Source organism: Lampetra fluviatilis, unplaced genomic scaffold (assembly GCF_964198595.1).
Source record: "Lampetra fluviatilis unplaced genomic scaffold, kcLamFluv1.1 SCAFFOLD_1292, whole genome shotgun sequence".
In the NCBI taxonomy this organism is placed as follows: Eukaryota; Metazoa; Chordata; class Hyperoartia; order Petromyzontiformes; family Petromyzontidae; genus Lampetra; species Lampetra fluviatilis.
In genome coordinates, this window is record NW_027621074.1 from 2,501 (window position 1) to 21,266 (window position 18,766).

Here is an 18,766-nt window from a genome sequence, read left to right on the forward strand (position 1 = left end):
GCCACTCCCCTCACTCACTCACCCCACCACTCACCCCACCACTCACCTCACCACTCCCCTCACCACTCACCACCACTCACCTCACCACTCCCCTCACCACTCCCCTCACCACTCACCTCACCACTCACCTCACCACTCACCCCACCACTCCCCTCACCACTCCCCTCACCACTCCCCTCACCACTCCCCTCACCACTCACCCCACCACTCACCCCACCACCCCCCTCACCACTCCCCTCACCACTCCCCTCACCACTCCCCTCACCACTCCCCTCACCACTCCCCTCACCACTCCCCTCACCACTCACCCCACCACTCACCCCACCACCCCCCTCACCACTCCCCTCACCACTCCCCTCACCACTCCCCTCACCACCCACCACTCCCCTCACCACTCCCCTCACCACCCCCCACACCACCCCCCTCACCACTCCCCTCACCACCCCCCTCACCACTCCCCTCACCACTCACCTCACCACTCCCCTCACCACTCACCCCACCACTCACCCCACCACCCCCCTCACCACTCCCCTCACCACCCCCCCTCACCACTCCCCTCACCACTCCCCTCACCACTCCCCTCACCACTCCCCTCACCACTCCCCTCACCACCCCCCTCACCACTCACCTCACCACTCACCTCACCACTCACCTCACCACTCACCTCACCACTCCCCTCACCACTCCCCTCACCACTCCCCTCACCACCCCCCACACCACTCCCCTCACCACTCCCCTCACCACCCCCCTCACCACTCACCTCATCCTCGCCGCTGTCTCCCTCCTCGCCACTCCCCTCACCACTCCCCTCACCACTCACCTCACCACTCACCCCACCAATCACCTCACCACTCCCCTCACCACTCCCCTCACCACTCCCCCTCACCACTCACCCCCCCACTCACCCCACCACCCCCCTCACCACTCCCCTCACCACTCCCCTCACCACTCCCCTCACCACTCCCCTCACCACTCCCCTCACCACCCCCCTCACCACTCACCTCACCACTCACCTCACCACTCACCTCACCACTCACCTCACCACTCACCTCACCACTCACCACTCCCCTCACCACTCCCCTCACCACCCCCCACACCACTCCCCTCACCACTCCCCTCACCACCCCCCTCACCACTCACCTCACCACTCACCTCACCACTCACCTCACCACTCACCTCACCACTCCCCTCACCCCTCACCACTCCCCTCACCACTCCCCTCACCACCCCCCACACCACTCCCCTCACCACTCCCCTCACCACTCACCACTCCCCTCACCTCATCCTCGCCGCTGTCTCCCTCCTCGCCACTCCCCTCACCACTCACCACTCACCACTCCCCTCACCACCCACCTCACCCCACCACTCCCCTCACCACTCCCCTCACCACTCACCATTCACCACTCCCCTCACCACTCCCCTCACCACCCCCCACACCACTCCCCTCACCACTCCCCCTCACCACCCCCCTCACCACTCACCTCACCACTCCCCCTCACCACTCACCTCACCACCCCCCTCACCACTCCCCTCACCACTCCCCTCACCACTCACCTCACCACCCCCCTCACCACTCACCCCACCACCCCCCTCACCACTCACCCCACCACTCCCCTCACCACTCACCCCACCACTCCCCTCACCACTCCCCTCACCACCCCCCTCACCACTCACCTCATCCTCGCCGCTGTCTCCCTCCTCGCCACTCCCCTCACCACTCACCACTCCCCTCACCACCCACCTCACCACTCCCCTCACCACTCCCCTCACCTCACCCCTCACCACTCACCACTCCCCTCACCACTCACCTCACCTCACCCCTCACCACTCACCCCACCACTCCCCTCACCCCTCACCATTCACCACTCCCCTCACCACTCACCTCACCCCTCACCACTCACCTCATCCTCGCCGCTGTCTCCCTCCTCGCCACTCCGCTCGCCTCCCTCCGTGAGGTCGATGTCAAAGACGGCGGCCATGAAGCCGCGGCCATGGGGGGGAGGGGTGGGGGATGGGAATCGATTCCTCGGCGACGATTCCGTTCCCCGTAGCCGTCGATTCGATTCCGTTACATTCAGGGCTTGGTGAGTTCAGCAATCGATTCCGCGGAATCGATTCGTAAGTTCGATTCCAAACAAGCCGCGATTCCTCACGTTCGAGTTAACGCACGAGATGTGCGGGAGTCGATTCCAGCGTTTCGATTCGGTGAGTATCGATTCCCCGCAACCGCGATTCTTTCAGTAGTGTGAAAGCACGAGGCGCGTGGATCGATTCGATTGGTTCGATTCCAAGCGCACGGCGATTCCTCCCATAGGGTTAACACACGAGGCGCGTGGATCGATTCCTCTTGCACCACGATTCCTCCCATAGGGTTAACACACGAGGCGCGTGGATCGATTCCTCTTGCACCACGATTCCTCCCATAGGGTTAACACGCGAGGCGCGTGGATCGATTCCTCTTGCACCACGATTCCTCCCATAGGGTTAACACGCGAGACGCGTGGATCGATTCCTCTTGCACCACGATTCCTCCCATAGGGTTAACACGCGAGGCGCGTGGATCGATTCCTCTTGCACCACGATTCCTCCCATAGGGTTAACACGCGAGGCGCGTGGATCGATTCCTCTTGCACCACGATTCCTCCCATAGGGTTAACACACGAGGCGCGTGGATCGATTCCTCATGCACCACGATTCCTCCCATAGGGTTAACACACGAAGCGCTTGGATCGATTCCTCTTGCACCACGATTCCTCCCATAGGGTTAACACGCGAGACGCGTGGATCGATTCCTCTTGCACCACGATTCCTCCCATAGGGTTAACACGCGAGGCGCGTGGATCGATTCCTTCTGCACCACGATTCCTCCCATAGGGTTAACACACGAGGCGCGTGGATCGATTCCTCTTGCACCACGATTCCTCCCATAGGGTTAACACGCGAGGCGCGTGGATCGATTCCTCTTGCACCACGATTCCTCCCATAGGGTTAACACGCGAGACGCGTGGATCGATTCCTCTTGCACCACGATTCCTCCCATAGGGTTAACACGCGAGGCGCGTGGATCGATTCCTCTTGCACCACGATTCCTCCCATAGGGTTAACACGCGAGGCGCGTGGATCGATTCCTCTTGCACCACGATTCCTCCCATAGGGTTAACACACGAGGCGCGTGGATCGATTCCTCATGCACCACGATTCCTCCCATAGGGTTAACACACGAAGCGCTTGGATCGATTCCTCTTGCACCACGATTCCTCCCATAGGGTTAACACGCGAGACGCGTGGATCGATTCCTCTTGCACCACGATTCCTCCCATAGGGTTAACACGCGAGGCGCGTGGATCGATTCCTTCTGCACCACGATTCCTCCCATAGGGTTAACACGCGAGGCGCGTGGATCGATTCCTCTTGCACCACGATTCCTCCCATAGGGTTAACACACGAGGCGCATGGATCGATTCCTCTTGCACCACGATTCCTCCCATAGGGTTAACACACGAAGCGCGTGGATCGATTACTCTTGCACCACGATTCCTCCCATAGGGTTAACACGCGAGGCGCGTGGATCGATTCCTCTTGCACCACGATTCCTCCCATAGGGTTAACACACGAGGCGCGTGGATCGATTCCTCATGCACCACGATTCCTCCCATAGGGTTAACACACGAAGCGCTTGGATCGATTCCTCTTGCACCACGATTCCTCCCATAGGGTTAACACGCGAGACGCGTGGATCGATTCCTCTTGCACCACGATTCCTCCCATAGGGTTAACACGCGAGGCGCGTGGATCGATTCCTTCTGCACCACGATTCCTCCCATAGGGTTAACACGCGAGGCGCGTGGATCGATTCCTATTGCACCACGATTCCTCCCATAGGCTTAACACGCGAGGCGCGTGGATCGATTCCTATTGCACCACGATTCCTCCCATAGGGTTAACACACGAATCGCGTGGATCGATTCCGCACCAACGATTCCTATCCCCCCTCACTTCCGTTTGCGACCACGAGGTGAATCGATTACGCACGGACACGGAATCGAGCTGATCGATTCCCCTGAAATTGACCATACTTCACCACTCTGGTCCAAGGGCGGTGAATTCATTCACCAGCTGCTGATTCATTCCCTCCCATTCATTCCATTACGGGGTGGCCCAGAAGTTAGGACACATAAGAGTTGTCATCATCACACGTGATGGTGGTGATGGAGGTGGTGATGGTGGTGGAGGTGGTAGTGGTGAGGGTGGTGGTGGTTGTGGTGGAGGTGGCGGTGGTGAGGGTGGTTGTGGTGGTGGTGGTGAGGGTGGTGGTGGTAGTGGTGGTGGTGGTAGTGGTGGTAGTGGTGGTGGTCACGCACAGACAGGGTGGGGGGCAGGCTAAGATTGGCGCGTTAAAATTGAACTTTTATTCGCGAAAAAAACACCAAAATATTAAAAAAAATTACTTCACAAACGACGACGATGACGACGATGACGATAAGGGGGATGAACGGGGCTGGGCAAGTGCTGTGTGAGTGCTACGAGAGGGTTGGGTGAGTGAGTGGGTGAGTGGGTGGGTGAGTGGGTGGGTGGGTGGGTGAGTGGGTGGGTGGGTGGGTGAGTGGGTGAGTGGGTGGGTGGGTGAGTGAGTGGGTGGGTGGGTGAGTGGGTGGGTGAGTGGGTGAGTGGGTGAGTGGGTGGGTGGGTGAGTGGGTGAGTTGGTGAGTGAGTGGGTGGGTTGGTGGGTGAGTGGGTGGGTGGGTGGGTGAGTGGGTGGGTGAGTGAGTGGATGGCCTGGCACAAGCGTCGTGGTGACGTCACCGCCACTTAGTGGCGAATGGCGGTTGTTGTTGTGAGTGGGTGGGTGAGTGGGTGGGTGGGTGAGTGGGTGGGTGAGTGGGTGAGTTGGTGAGTGAGTGGGTGGGTTGGTGGGTGAGTGGGTGGGTGGGTGAGTGGGTGGGTGAGTGGGTGAGTTGGTGAGTGAGTGGGTGGGTTGGTGGGTGAGTGGGTGGGTGAGTGGGTGAGTTGGTGAGTGAGTGGGTGAGTGGGTGGGTGGGTGAGTGGGTGGGTGAGTGGGTGAGTTGGTGAGTGAGTGGGTGGGTTGGTGGGTGAGTGGGTGGGTGAGTGGGTGAGTTGGTGAGTGAGTGGGTGAGTGGGTGGGTGAGTGGGTGAGTGGGTGGGTGAGTGGGTGAGTGATTGGGTGGGTGGGTGAGCTGGTGAGTGGATGGGTGGCTGGGTGGGTGGATGGGTGGCTGGGTGGGTGAGTGGGTGAGTAGCTGGGTGAGTGGGTGAGTTGCTGGGTGAGCTGGTGAGTGGGTGAGTGAGTGGGTGAGTGGGTGTGTGGGTGAGTGAGCTGGTGAGTGAGTGGGTGGCTGGGTGGGTGAGTGAGTGGGTGAGTGGGTGAGTAGCTGGGTGAGTGGGTGAGTAGCTGGGTGAGTGGGTGAGTAGCTGGGTGAGTGGGTGAGTTGCTGGGTGAGCTGGTGAGTGGGTGAGTGGGTGGGTGAGTGAGCTGGTGAGTGAGTGGGTGGGTGGGTGTGTGGGTGGGTGGGTGAGTGAGTGTGTGGGTGAGTGGCTGGGTGAGTAGCTGGGTGAGTGAGTGGCTGGGTGAGTGAGTGGCTGGGTGAGTGAGTGGCTGGGTGAGTGAGTGGCTGGGTGAGTGGGTGAGTAGCTGGGTGAGTATCGAGGTGGTGAGCATCACATGTCGACGGTGCACAGCGGCTCGCTGCCAGGGATCTCAGCCTCCCTCATGGTCATGGTCGGCCTGCGTCGCGTCTCCTCCTGCACACACACACAGACACACACACAGACACACACACAGACACACACAGACACACACACACACAGACACACACACAGACACACACACAGACACACACTCAGACACACACACACACTCACAGACACACACACAGACACACACACAGACACACACACACACACACAGACACACTCACAGACACACACACAGACACACACACAGACACACACACACACACAGACACACACACAGACACACACACAGACACACACACAGACACACACACACAGACACACACAGACACACACACAGACACACACACAGACACACACACACACACACAGACACACACACAGACACACACACAGACACACAGACACACACACAGACACACACACACAGACACACACACAGACACACACACACAGACACACACAGACACACACACAGACACACACACACAGACACACACACAGACACACACAGTGACACACACACACACACAGACACACACAGTGACACACACACACAGACACACACAGACAGCGTGACACACACACAGACACACACAGCGTGACACAGTGAGACACACACACACACACAGCGTGACACAGTGAGACACACACACAGACACACACAGCGTGACACACACACACAGCGTGACACAGTGAGAGACTCACCCACCCACCCACCCACCCACCCACTCACCCACCCACCCACTCACCCACCCACCCACCCACCCACTCACCCACCCACCCACCCACCCACTCACCCACCCACCCACCCACTCACTCACCCACCCACCCACTCACCCACCCACCCACTCACCCACCCACCCACTCACCCACCCACCACTCACCCTCCTCTGAGCCAGCTTGTGCATCTCGTCACGTAGGCGGTTCAGGATGTGCATCAACCCATTCACCCACTCACCCACCCACCCACCCACTCACCCACTCACTCACTCACTCACCCACCCACTCACCCACCCACCCACCCACTCACCCACCCACTCACCCACCCACTCACTCACTCACCCTCCTCTGAGCCAGCTTGTGCATCTCGTCACGTAGGCGGTTCAGGATGTGCATCAACCCATTCACCCACTCACCCACCCACCCACCCACTCACCCACTCACTCACTCACCCACCCACTCACCCACCCACCCACCCACCCACTCACCCACCCACTCACCCACCCACTCACTCACTCACCCTCCTCTGAGCCAGCTTGTGCATCTCGTCACGTAGGCGGTTCAGGATGTGCATCAAACCATTCACCCACTCACCCACCCACTCACCCACTCACTCACTCACCCACCCACTCACCCACCCACCCACCCACCCACTCACCCACCCACTCACTCACCCTCCTCTGAGCCAGCTTGTGCATCTCGTCACGTAGGCGGTTCAGGATGTGCATCAACCCATTCACCCACTCACCCACTCACTCACCCACTCACCCACCCACCCACTCACTCACCCACCCACCCACTCACCCACCCACCCACCCACCCACTCACCCACCCACCCACCCACCACTCACCCTCCTCTGAGCCAGCTTGTGCATCTCGTCACGTAGGCGGTTCAGGATGTGCATCCACCCATTCAACCACTCACTCACCCACTCACCCACCCACCCACCCACTCACCCACCCATTCACCCACTCACCCACTCACCCACCCACCCACCCACTCACCCACCCACCACTCACCCTCCTCTGAGCCAGCTTGTGCATCTCGTCACGTAGGCGGTTCAGGATGTGCATCCACCCATTCACCCACTCACCCACCCACTCACCCACCCACTCACCCACCCACCCACTCACCCACCCACCCACCCACCCACCCACCACCACTCACCCACCTCTGAGCCAGCTTGTGCATCTCGTCACGTAGGCGGTTCAGGATGTGCATCCACCCATTCAACCACTCACCCACTCACCCACCCACTCACCCACCCACCCACACACACCACCACCACCACCACTCACCCACTCACTCACCCACCCACCCACCCACCACTCACCCTCCTCTGAGCCAGCTTGTGCATCTCGTCACGTAGGCGGTTCAGGATGTGCATCAACCCATTCACCCACTCACCCACCCACTCACCCACCCACTCACCCACCCACTCACCCACCCACTCACCCACCCACTCACCCACCCACCCACTCACCCACCCACTCACCCACCCACCCACTCACCCACCCACTCACCCACCCACTCACCCACCCACCCACCCACTCACCCACTCACCCACCCACCCCCCACCCACCACTCACCCTCCTCTGAGCCAGCTTGTGCATCTCGTCACGTAGGCGGTTCAGGATGTGCATCCACCCATTCACCCACTCACCCACCCACCCACTCACCCACTCACCCACCCACCCACCCACACACACCACCACCACCACCACTCACCCACTCACTCACCCACCCACCCACTCACCCACCCACTCACCCACCCACCCACCCACCACTCACCCTCCTCTGAGCCAGCTTGTGCATCTCGTCACGTAGGCGGTTCAGGATGTGCATCCACCCATTCACCCACTCACCCACCCACTCACCCACCCACCCACTCACCCACCCACTCACCCACCCACCCACCCACCACTCACCCTCCTCTGAGCCAGCTTGTGCATCTCGTCACGTAGGCGGTTCAGGATGTGCATCAAACCATTCACCCACTCACCCACTCACTCACCCACTCACCCACTCACCCACTCACTCACTCACCCACCCACTCACCCACCCACCCACCCACTCACACACCCACTCACCCACCCACTCACTCACCCACCCACCCACTCACCCACCCACTCACCCACCCACCCACCACTCACCCTCCTCTGAGCCAGCTTGTGCATCTCGTCACGTAGGCGGTTCAGGATGTGCATCAACCCATTCACCCACTCACCCACCCACCCACTCACCCACCCACCCACCCACCCACTCACCCACTCACCCACCCACTCACTCACCCACCCACCCACTCACCCACCCACCCACCCACTCACCCACTCACCCACCCACCCACCACTCACCCTCCTCTGAGCCAGCTTGTGCATCTCGTCACGTAGGCGGTTCAGGATGTGCATCAACCCATTCACCCACTCACCCACTCACCCACCCACTCACTCACCCACTCACCCACCCACCCACCCACTCACCCACCCACCCACTCACCCACCACTCACCCTCCTCTGAGCCAGCTTGTGCATCTCGTCACGTAGGCGGTTCAGGATGTGCATCAACCCATTCACCCACTCACCCACTCACTCACCCACCCACCCACTCACCCACCCACTCACTCACCCACCCACTCACCCACCCACTCCACCACTCACTCACTCACCCACCCACTCACCCACTCACCCACCCACCCACTCACCCACTCACTCACCCACCCACTCACCCACTCACTCACCCACCCACTCACCCACCCACTCCACCACTCACTCACTCACCCACCCACTCACTCACTCACTCACCCACTCACTCACCCACTCACTCACCCACCCACTCACCCACTCACTCACTCACCCACCCACTCACCCACCCACTCCACCACTCACTCACTCACCCACCCACTCACCCACTCACCCACCCACCCACTCACCCACCCACCCACCACTCACCCTCCTCTGAGCCAGCTTGTGCATCTCGTCACGTAGGCGGTTCAGGATGTGCATCAACCCATTCACCCACTCACCCACCCACCCACTCACCCACCCACTCACCCACCCACTCACCCACCCACCCACTCACCCACCCACCCACCCACCACTCACCCTCCTCTGAGCCAGCTTGTGCATCTCGTCACGTAGGCGGTTCAGGATGTGCATCCACCCATTCACCCACTCACCCACCCACCCACTCACCCACCCACCCACTCACCCACCCACCCACCCACCACTCACCCTCCTCTGAGCCAGCTTGTGCATCTCGTCACGTAGGCGGTTCAGGATGTGCATCCACCCATTCACCCACTCACCCACCCACCCACTCACCCACCCACTCACCCACCCACTCACCCACCCAGCCACTCACCCACCCACCCACCACTCACCCTCCTCTGAGCCAGCTTGTGCATCTCGTCACGTAGGCGGTTCAGGATGTGCAGGTTGGGTTTGTTCTTGCGGCTGAACTGCTGCAGGTCCAGGACGCTTCGATCAGCCACCTCCTGTAGGAAGCACGCACAGGTAGAGGTAAAGCTCCCCCAGGTGGCCTCAGGGCTGCAGGGGCAAGTGCTGCTAGCAGCGAGTAGCACCACCTATGATGCACACACAGACAAAGCTCCCCCAGGTAGCCTCTAGCAGGGCTGCAGGGGCACACAGTGACACACAGTGATACACACACACACACACACAGTGACACACACTGTGACACACACACAGTGACACGCACGTACACCTACACACACACACAGTGACACACACACACACAGTGACACACACAGTGACACACACTGTGACACACACACAGTGACACACACGTACACCTACACACACACACAGTGACACACAGTGATACACACACAGTGACACACACTGTGACACACACACAGTGACACACACGTACACCTACACACACACACAGTGACACACACGTACACCTACACACACACACAGTGACACACACTGTGACACACACACGGTGACACACACGTACACCTACACACACACACAGTGACACACACACACACACAGTGACACACACTGTGACACACACACAGTGACACACACACAGTGACACACACGTACACCTACACACACACACAGTGACACACACACAGTGACACACACTGTGACACACACACAGTGACACACACGTACACCTACACACACACACGGTGACACACACACACACCTACACACACACACAGTGACACACACACACAGTGACACACACACACACAGTGACACACACACAGTGACACACACACACACAGTGACACACACAGTGACACACACACACACACACAGTGACACACACTGTGACACACACACACAGTGACACACACGTACACCTACACACACACACAGTGACACACACACACACACACATAGTGACACACACACACAGTGACACACACTGTGACACACACACACACAGTGACACACACACAGTGACACACACACACACCTACACACACACACAGTGACACACACACACAGTGACACACACACACACAGTGACACACACACACACACAGTGACACACACACAGTGACACACACACACACAGTGACACACACACACACACCCACCTGTGTGACGTGCTTGGCGGAGTCGCGTCCGTACATGCGCAGCAGGGAGCCCCACGTCTGCACGTGCGGGTGCAGCAGCTGCAGAACCTGCTGCGACGCCAGCTGCTTGCCCACTCGCTTGTTCTTGCCTGCAGCAGTCACACACACACGTGTCACTGTGTGTGTGTGTCACTGTGTGTGTCACTGTGTGTGTGTGTGTCACTGTGTGTCACTGTGTGTGTCACTGTGTGTGTGTGTGTGTGTCACTGTGTGTGTGTGTGTGTCACTGTGTGTGTGTGTGTCACTGTGTGTGTGTGTGTCACTGTGTGTGTGTGTCACTGTGTGTGTGTGTGTCACTGTGTGTGTGTGTGTCACTGTGTGTGTGTGTCACTGTGTGTGTCACTGTGTGTCACTGTGTGTGTCACTGTGTGTGTCACTGTGTGTGTGTGTCACTGTGTGTGTGTGTCACTGTGTGTGTGTGTCACTGTGTGTGTGTGTCACTGTGTGTGTGTCACTGTGTGTGTGCCACTGTGTGTGTGTCACTGTGTGTGTGTGTGTCACTGTGTGTGTGTGTCACTGTGTGTGTGTTACTGTGTGTGTGTGTCACTGTGTGTGTCACTGTGTGTGTGTGCCACTGTGTGTGTCACTGTGTGTGTGTCACTGTGTGTGTGTGTGTCACTGTGTGTGTGTGTCACTGTGTGTGTCACTGTGTGTGTGAGTGAGTGATTGAGTGGGTGAGCGTGGTGGTGAGCGTGGTGGTGAGCGTGTGAGTGAGTGAGCATGTGAGTGAGTGAGTGTCTGTGTGAGTGAGTGTGTGAGCGTGTGATTGATTGAGTGAGTGTGTGGGTGAGCGTGGTGGTGAGCGTGGTGGTGAGCGTGTGGTGAGTTTGCCACGTACACAGACCACGCACGCTGTGTGAGTGTGTGGGTGTGTGAGTGTGTGAGCGTGTGGGTGAGTGAGTGTCTGAGTGAGTGAGTGATTGATTGAGTGAGTGTGTGGGTGAGCGTGGTGGTGAGCGTGGTGGTGAGCGTGTGGTGAGTTTGCCACGTACACAGGCCACGCACGCTGTGTGAGTGTGTGAGTGTGTGTGTGAGTGTGTGAGTGTGTGTGTGTGTGAGTGTGTGTGTGAGTGTGTGAGTGTGTGAGTGTGTGTGTGAGTGTGTGTGCGAGTGTGTGTGTGAGTGTAAGTGTGTGAGTGAGTGTGTGAGTGTGTGAGTGAGTGTGTGAGTGAGTGTGTGAGTGTGTGAGTGAGTGTGTGAGTGTGTGTGTGAGTGTGTGAGTGTGTGTGTGAGTGTGTGTGTGAGTGTGTGTGTGAGTGTGTGAGTGAGTGTGTGAGTGTGTGTGTGAGTGTGTGAGTGAGTGTGTGAGTGTGTGAGTGAGTGTGTGAGTGAGTGTGTGAGTGTGTGTGTGAGTGTGTGTGTGAGTGTGTGTGTGAGTGTGTGAGTGAGTGTGTGAGTGTGTGTGTGAGTGTGTGAGTGAGTGTGTGAGTGTGTGAGTGAGTGTGTGAGTGAGTGTGTGAGTGTGTGAGTGAGTGTGTGAGTGTGTGAGTGTGTGTGTGAGTGTGTGTGTGAGTGTGTGAGTGATTGAGTGGGTGAGTGTGTGTGTGAGTGTGTGTGTGAGTGTGTGTGTGAGTGAGTGTGTGAGTGTGTGATTGATTGAGTGAGTGAGTGTGTGTGTGAGTGTGTGAGTGAGTGAGTGATTGAGTGGGTGAGCGTGTGGGTGAGTGAGTGTATGAGTGAGTGAGTGATTGATTGAGCGTGTGGGTGAGCGTGGTGGTGAGCGTGTGGTGAGTTTTCCACGTACACAAGCCCCGCACGCTGTGTGTGTGTGTGTGAGTGAGGGAGTGAGCGTGGTGGTGAGCGTGGTGGTGAGCGTGGTGGTGAGCGTGGTGGTGAGCGTGTGGTGAGTTTTCCACGTACACAAGCCCCGCACGCTGTGTGTGTGTGAGTGTGTGAGTGTGTGAGTGAGCGTGTGGGGTGTGTGAGTGAGTGAGTGTGTGAGTGTGTGAGTGTGTGAGTGAGCGTGTGGGTGTGTGAGTGTGTGAGTGTGTGAGTGAGCGTGTGGGTGTGTGAGTGAGTGTGTGTGTGAGTGAGCGTGTGGGTGTGTGAGTGTGTGAGTGTGTGAGTGAGCGTGTGGGTGTGTGAGTGAGTGTGTGTGTGAGTGTGTGAGTGAGTGTGTGAGTGTGTGAGTGAGCGTGTGGGTGTGTGAGTGAGCGTGTGGGTGTGTGAGTGTGTGAGTGTGTGAGTGAGTGTGTGAGTGTGTGAGTGAGCGTGTGGGTGTGTGAGTGAGCGTGTGGGTATGTGAGTGAGTGTGTGAGTGTGTCAGTGAGTGAGGGAGTGAGCGTGGTGGTGAGCAAGTGGTGAGCGGCGTGGTGGTGAGTTTGCCACGTACACAGGCCCCGCACGCTGTGTGTGTGTGAGTGTGAGTGTGTGAGTGTGTGAGTGAGCGTGTGGGTGTGTGAGTGAGTGTGTGAGTGAGTATGTGAGTGTGTGAGTGAGCGTGTGGGTGTGTGAGTGAGTGAGTGAGTGTGTGAGTGAGTGAGGGAGTGAGCGTGTGGGTGTGTGAGTGAGTGTGTGAGTGAGTGTGTGAGTGAGCGTGTGGGTGTGTGAGTGAGTGTGTGTGTGAGTGTGTGAGTGAGTGTGTGAGTGTGTGAGTGTGTGAGTGAGCGTGTGGGTGTGTGAGTGAGCGTGTGGGTGTGTGAGTGAGTGTGTGTGTGAGTGTGTGAGTGAGTGTGTGAGTGTGTGAGTGAGCGTGTGGGTGTGTGAGTGAGCGTGTGGGTGTGTGAGTGAGTGTGTGTGTGAGTGAGTGAGGGAGTGAGCGTGTGAGTGAGCGTGTGGGTGTGTGAGTGAGTGTGTGAGTGAGTGTGTGAGTGAGCGTGTGGGTGTGTGAGTGAGTGTGTGTGTGAGTGTGTGAGTGAGTGAGTGTGTGAGTGTGTGAGTGAGCGTGTGGGTGTGTGAGTGAGCGTGTGGGTGTGTGAGTGAGTGTGTGTGTGAGTGAGGGAGTGTGTGTGTGAGTGAGGGAGTGTGTGTGTGAGTGAGGGAGTGAGCGTGTGAGTGAGCGTGTGGGTGTGTGAGTGAGCGTGTGGGTGTGTGAGTGAGCGTGTGGGTGTGTGAGTGAGTGTGTGTGTGAGTGAGGGAGTGTGTGTGTGAGTGAGGGAGTGAGTGAGGGAGTGAGCGTGTGGGTGTGTGAGTGAGTGTGTGAGTGTGTGAGTGATTGAGTGAGTGAGTGAGTGTGTGAGTGAGTGAGTGATTGAGTGATTGAGTGGGTGAGCGTGTGGGTGAGTGAGTGTCTGAGTGAGTGAGTGATTGATTGAGTGAGCATGGTGGTGAGCGTGGTGGTGAGCGTGTGGTGAGCGGCGTGGTGGTGAGTTTGCCACGTACACAGGCCCCGCACGCTGTGTTTGCCGCACGACATCACAAATTCACTCTTCTGGTTCTTGCCGGGGATCACCTGGAACTCGATGTTCGTGTCGGCCATGCCGTGGTTCCTGGTGACAACAACAACAACACACAGACAAAGCTCCCCCAGGTAGCCTCCAGCAGGGCTGCAGGGGCAAGTGCTGCTAGTAGCACCGCCTATGATGTACACACACATACAGAGACAAAGCTCCCCCAGGTAGCCTCCAGCAGGGCTGCAGGGGCAAGTGCTGCTAGTGGCGAGTAGCACCACCTATGATGCACACAGGTACAGACAAAGCTCCCCCACCCACACGGCCATCGTGAACCCCACCCACCCACCCACCCACACGGCCGTCGTGAACCCCACCCACCCCCCCACCCACCCACCCACCCCCCCACCCACCCACCCACCCACCCACCCCCCACCCACCCCCCCACTCACCCACCCACCCACCCACCCCCCACCACCCCACCCACCCCCCACCCCACCCACCCACACCACCCCCCCCACCCACCCACCCACCCACACGGCCGTCGTGTACCCACCGTTTGAGGCACTCGTTGAGAATCTGGTATGGTGAGAGCAGTCCGGCCTTGCTCGTGAGTTCATAGACTCGTGAGTCCTCAATGCTGATGTGGTTGAAGTACTGAGGGTGGGGGGAGGGGGGGGAGACAGTGGGTGAGTGGGTGGGTGGGTGAGTGGGTGGGTGAGTGGGTGAGTGGGTGGGTGGGTGAGTGGGTGGGTGGGTGAGTGGGGGGGTGAGTGGGTGGGTGAGTGGGTGAGTGGGTGGGTGAGTGGGGTGGGTGAGTGGGTGGGTGAGTGGGTGAGTGGGTGAGTGGGGGGGTGAGTGGGTGAGTGGGTGAGTGGGGGGGTGAGTGGGTGGGTGAGTGGGTGAGTGGGTGGGTGAGTGGGGGTGAGTGAGTGAGTGGGTGGGTGAGTGGGTGAGTGGGTGGGTGAGTGAGTGTGTGTGTGAGTGGGTGTGTGAGTGTGTGAGTGAGTGGGTGATTGAGTGAGTGGGTGGGTGGGTGGGTGAGTGGGTGAGTGAGTGGGTGGGTGGGTGAGTGGGTGTGTGAGTGGGTGTGTGAGTGAGTGAGTGGGTGAGTGAGTGGGTGAGTGGGTGGGTGAGTGGGTGAGTGGGTGGGTGAGTGGGTGGGTGGGTGGGTGGGTGAGTGAGTGGGTGGGTGGGTGAGTGGGTGAGTGAGTGGGTGAGTGGGGGGGTGAGTGGGTGGGTGGGTGAGTGAGTGGGTGGGTGGGTGAGTGGGTGGGTGAGTGGGTGAGTGGGGGGGTGAGTGGGTGAGTGGGTGGGTGGGTGGGTGAGTGAGTGGGGTGAGTGGGTGGGTGGGTGAGTGGGTGGGTGAGTGGGTGGTGGTGGAGTGGGTGGGTGGGTGGAGTGGGTGTGAGTGGGTGAGTGGGTGGGTGGTGAGTGGGGTGAGTGGGTGGGTGGGTGAGTGGTGAGGTGAGTGGGTGAGTGGGTGGGTGAGTGAGTGGGTGAGTGGGTGGGTGAGTGGGTGAGTGGGTGGGTGGTGAGTGGTGGTGAGTGGGTGGTGAGTGGGTGAGTGGGGTGGTGAGTGGGTGAGTGGGTGGAGTGGGTGAGTGAGGTGGGTGGTGAGTGGGGTGAGTGGGTGAGTGGGTGAGTGGGTGGGTGGTGAGTGGGTGAGTGGGTGAGTGTGTGTGTGAGTGGGTGGGTGAGTGAGTGGGTGAGTGAGTGAGTGGGTGGGTGAGTGAGTGGGTGGGTGAGTGAGTGAGTGGGTGAGTGAGTGAATGTGTGAGTGGGTGAGTGAGTGGGTGAGTGAGTGAGTGGGTGGGTGTTGTGGGGTGAGTGAGTGGGTGAGTGAGTGGGTGGGTGAGTGAGTGGGTGAGTGAGTGAATGAGTGGGTGGGTGTGTGAGTGAGTGGGTGGGTGAGTGAGTGGGTGAGTGAAGTGAGTGAGTGGGTGAGTGAGTGGGTGAGTGAGTGAGTGGGTGAGTGAGTGAGTGTGGTGAGTGAGTGGGTGTGTGGGTGAGTGAGTGGGTGGGTGTGTGGGTGAGTGAGTGAATGAGTGAGTGGGTGAGTGGTGGGTGAGTGAGTGGGTGGGTGGGTGGGTGAGTGAGTGGGTGGGTGGGTGAGTGAGTGGGTGAGTGAGTGAGTGAATGAGTGAGTGGGTGAGTGGGTGAGTGAGTGTGTGGGTGGGTGAGTGGGTGAGTGGGTGAGTGAGTGAGTGAGTGGGTGAGTGGGTGAGTGAGTGGGTGGGTGAGTGGGTGAGTGAGTGGGTGGGTGAGTGGGTGAGTAAGTGGGTGGGTGAGTGGGTGAGTGGGTGAGTGGGTGTGTGAGTGAGTGGTGGTGGGTGAGTGAGTGGGTGGGTGAGTGGGTGAGTGGGTGAGTGGGTGAGTGAGTGGGTGAGTGGGTGAGTGAGTGGGTGGTGTGAGTGGTGGGTGGGTGAGTGAGTGAGTGAGTGAGTGGTGGGTGAGTGAGTGAGTGAGTGAGTGGTGTGGTGAGTGTGTGGGTGGGTGAGTGGGGTGGGTGAGTGTGTGAGTGAGTGAGTGGTGGGTGGGTGTGGGTGAGTGAGTGGTGAGTGGGTGAGTGAGTGGGTGGGTGTGGTGGGTGAGTGAGTGGGTGTGGTGGGTGGGTGGGTGGGTGAGTGAGTGGGTGGGTGGGTGGTGGAGTGGGTGAGTGAGTGATGAGTGGGTGGGTGAGTGGTGAGTGGGTGGGTGAGTGAGTGAGTGGGTGAGTGAGTGAGTGTGTGAGTGGGTGAGTGAGTGAGTGAGTGGGTGGGTGTGTGGGTGAGTGAGTGATGAGTGAGTGGGTGAGTGGGTGGGTGAGTGAGTGGGTGGGTGTGTGGTGAGTGTCTGAGTGAGTGTGTAGGTGAGTGTGTAAGTGAGTGGGTGAGTGAGTGTGTGGGTGGGTGAGTGAGTGAGTGAGTGTCTGAGTGACTGAGCGAGTGACTGAGTGGGTGAGCGACTGAGTGGGTGAGCGACTGAGTGGGTGAGTGAGTGGGTGAGTGAGTGGCTGAGTGGGTGAGCGAGTGACTGAGTGAGTGTCTGAGCGAGTGACTAAGTGACTGAGCGAGTGACTGAGTGGGTGAGTGAGTGGGTGAGTGACTGAGTGAGTGACTGAGTGTGTAGGTGAGTAGGTGAGTGAGTGGGTGAGCGAAGTGAGTGACTGAGTGTGTAGGTGAGTAGGTGAGTGAGTGGGGTGAGTGACTGAGCGAGTGACTGAGTGTGTGAGCGAGTGACTGAGCGAGTGACTGAGTGGGTGACTGAGCGAGTGACTGAGTGAGTGGGTGACTGAGTGTGTGAGCGAGTGATTGAGCGAGTGACTGAGTGGGTGACTGAGCGAGTGACTGAGTGAGTGACTGAGCAAGTGACTGAGTGTGTGAGCGAGTGACTGAGCGAGTGACTGAGTGGAGGTGAGCGACTGAGTGAGTGGGTGAGCGACTGAGTGGAGTGAGCGACTGAGTGGGTGACTGAGTGGTGTGAGTGAGTGAGTGGGTGACTGAGTGTGTAGGTGAGTAGGTGAGTGAGTGGGTGACTGAGTGGAGTGAGCGACTGAGTGGGTGACTGAGTGGGTGAGCGACTGAGTGAGTGACTGAGTGGGTGACTGAGTGGGTGACTGAGTGGGTGACTGAGTGGGTGACTGAGTGGGTGACTGAGTGGAGTGACTGAGTGAGTGACTGAGTGAGTGACTGAGTGGGTGACTGAGTGGGTGACTGAGTGAGTGACTGAGTGGGTGACTGAGTGGGTGACTGAGTGGGTGACTGAGTGGGTGACTGAGTGGGTGACTGAGTGGGTGACTGAGTGAGTGACTGAGTGAGTGACTGAGTGGGTGACTGAGTGGGTGACTGAGTGGGTGACTGAGTGGGTGAGTGAGTGAGTGGGTGACTGAGTGTGTAGGTGAGTAGGTGAGTGAGTGGGTGACTGAGTGGGGTGAGCGACTGAGTGGGTGACTGAGTGGGTGAGCGACTGAGTGAGTGACTGAGTGGGTGACTGAGTGAGTGACTGAGGTGGGGTGACTGAGTGGGTGACTGAGTGGGTGAGTGGTGGGTGGGTGAGCGACCTCGAGGTCATCAGGCTCCTTGTCTTCGCCCTTCTGAGTCACGAAGTCCGGGATCAGGATCTGCAGAGTGGAGCGCGCTGCACCCGCCCACAACAGACAAAGGTCACCCACGTAGCCCCGCACAGACAACGGGCAAGTGGTGTGCGTGGGTGAGTGGGTGGGTGGGTGGGTGGGTGGGTGAGTGGGTGAGTGGGTGGGTGGGTGGGTAGGTGGGTGAGTGGGTGAGTGGGTGAGTGGGGTGGGTGAGTGGGTGAGTGGGTGAGTGGGTGAGTGGGTGGGTGGTGGGTGAGTGGGTGGGTGGTGGGTGAGCGGGTGAGTGGGTGGGTGGGTGGGTGAGTGGG

At 59.0% G+C, this 18,766-nt stretch overlaps 1 protein-coding gene across 1 annotated transcript; it reads right to left on the bottom strand.

Annotated features, from left to right (window-relative positions):
* Positions 1-5,162: 5,162 nt before the first annotated feature.
* Positions 5,163-18,500, bottom strand: LOC144954735 (microprocessor complex subunit DGCR8-like). The gene is made up of 6 exons (XM_078885169.1): positions 18,426-18,500; positions 14,940-15,040; positions 14,376-14,482; positions 11,016-11,143; positions 9,816-9,929; positions 5,163-5,760 (listed from the first exon to the last, which is right to left on the bottom strand). The coding sequence occupies exons 3-6, from the start codon at positions 14,470-14,472 to the stop codon at positions 5,677-5,679; spliced, it is 423 nt and encodes a 140-aa protein (XP_078741295.1). The 5' UTR covers positions 14,473-14,482; positions 14,940-15,040; positions 18,426-18,500; the 3' UTR covers positions 5,163-5,676.
* Positions 18,501-18,766: the final 266 nt, after the last annotated feature.

What these genes read in the sequence shown, in the direction of transcription:
- LOC144954735 (XM_078885169.1), bottom strand. Translation starts at nt 14,472, where the DNA reads ATGGCCGACACGAACATCGAGTTCCAGGTGATCCCCGGCAAGAACCAG. An exon ending in ACACAGCGTGCGGGGCCTGT is followed by an intron (nt 11,144 to 14,375) that starts GTACGTGGCAAA and finishes TGACTGCTGCAG; the next exon opens with GCAAGAACAAGCGAGTGGGC. An exon ending in ACAAGCTGGCTCAGAGGAGG is followed by an intron (nt 5,761 to 9,815) that starts GTGAGTGGTGGG and finishes GTGTGTGTGCAG; the next exon opens with GAGGAGACGCGACGCAGGCC.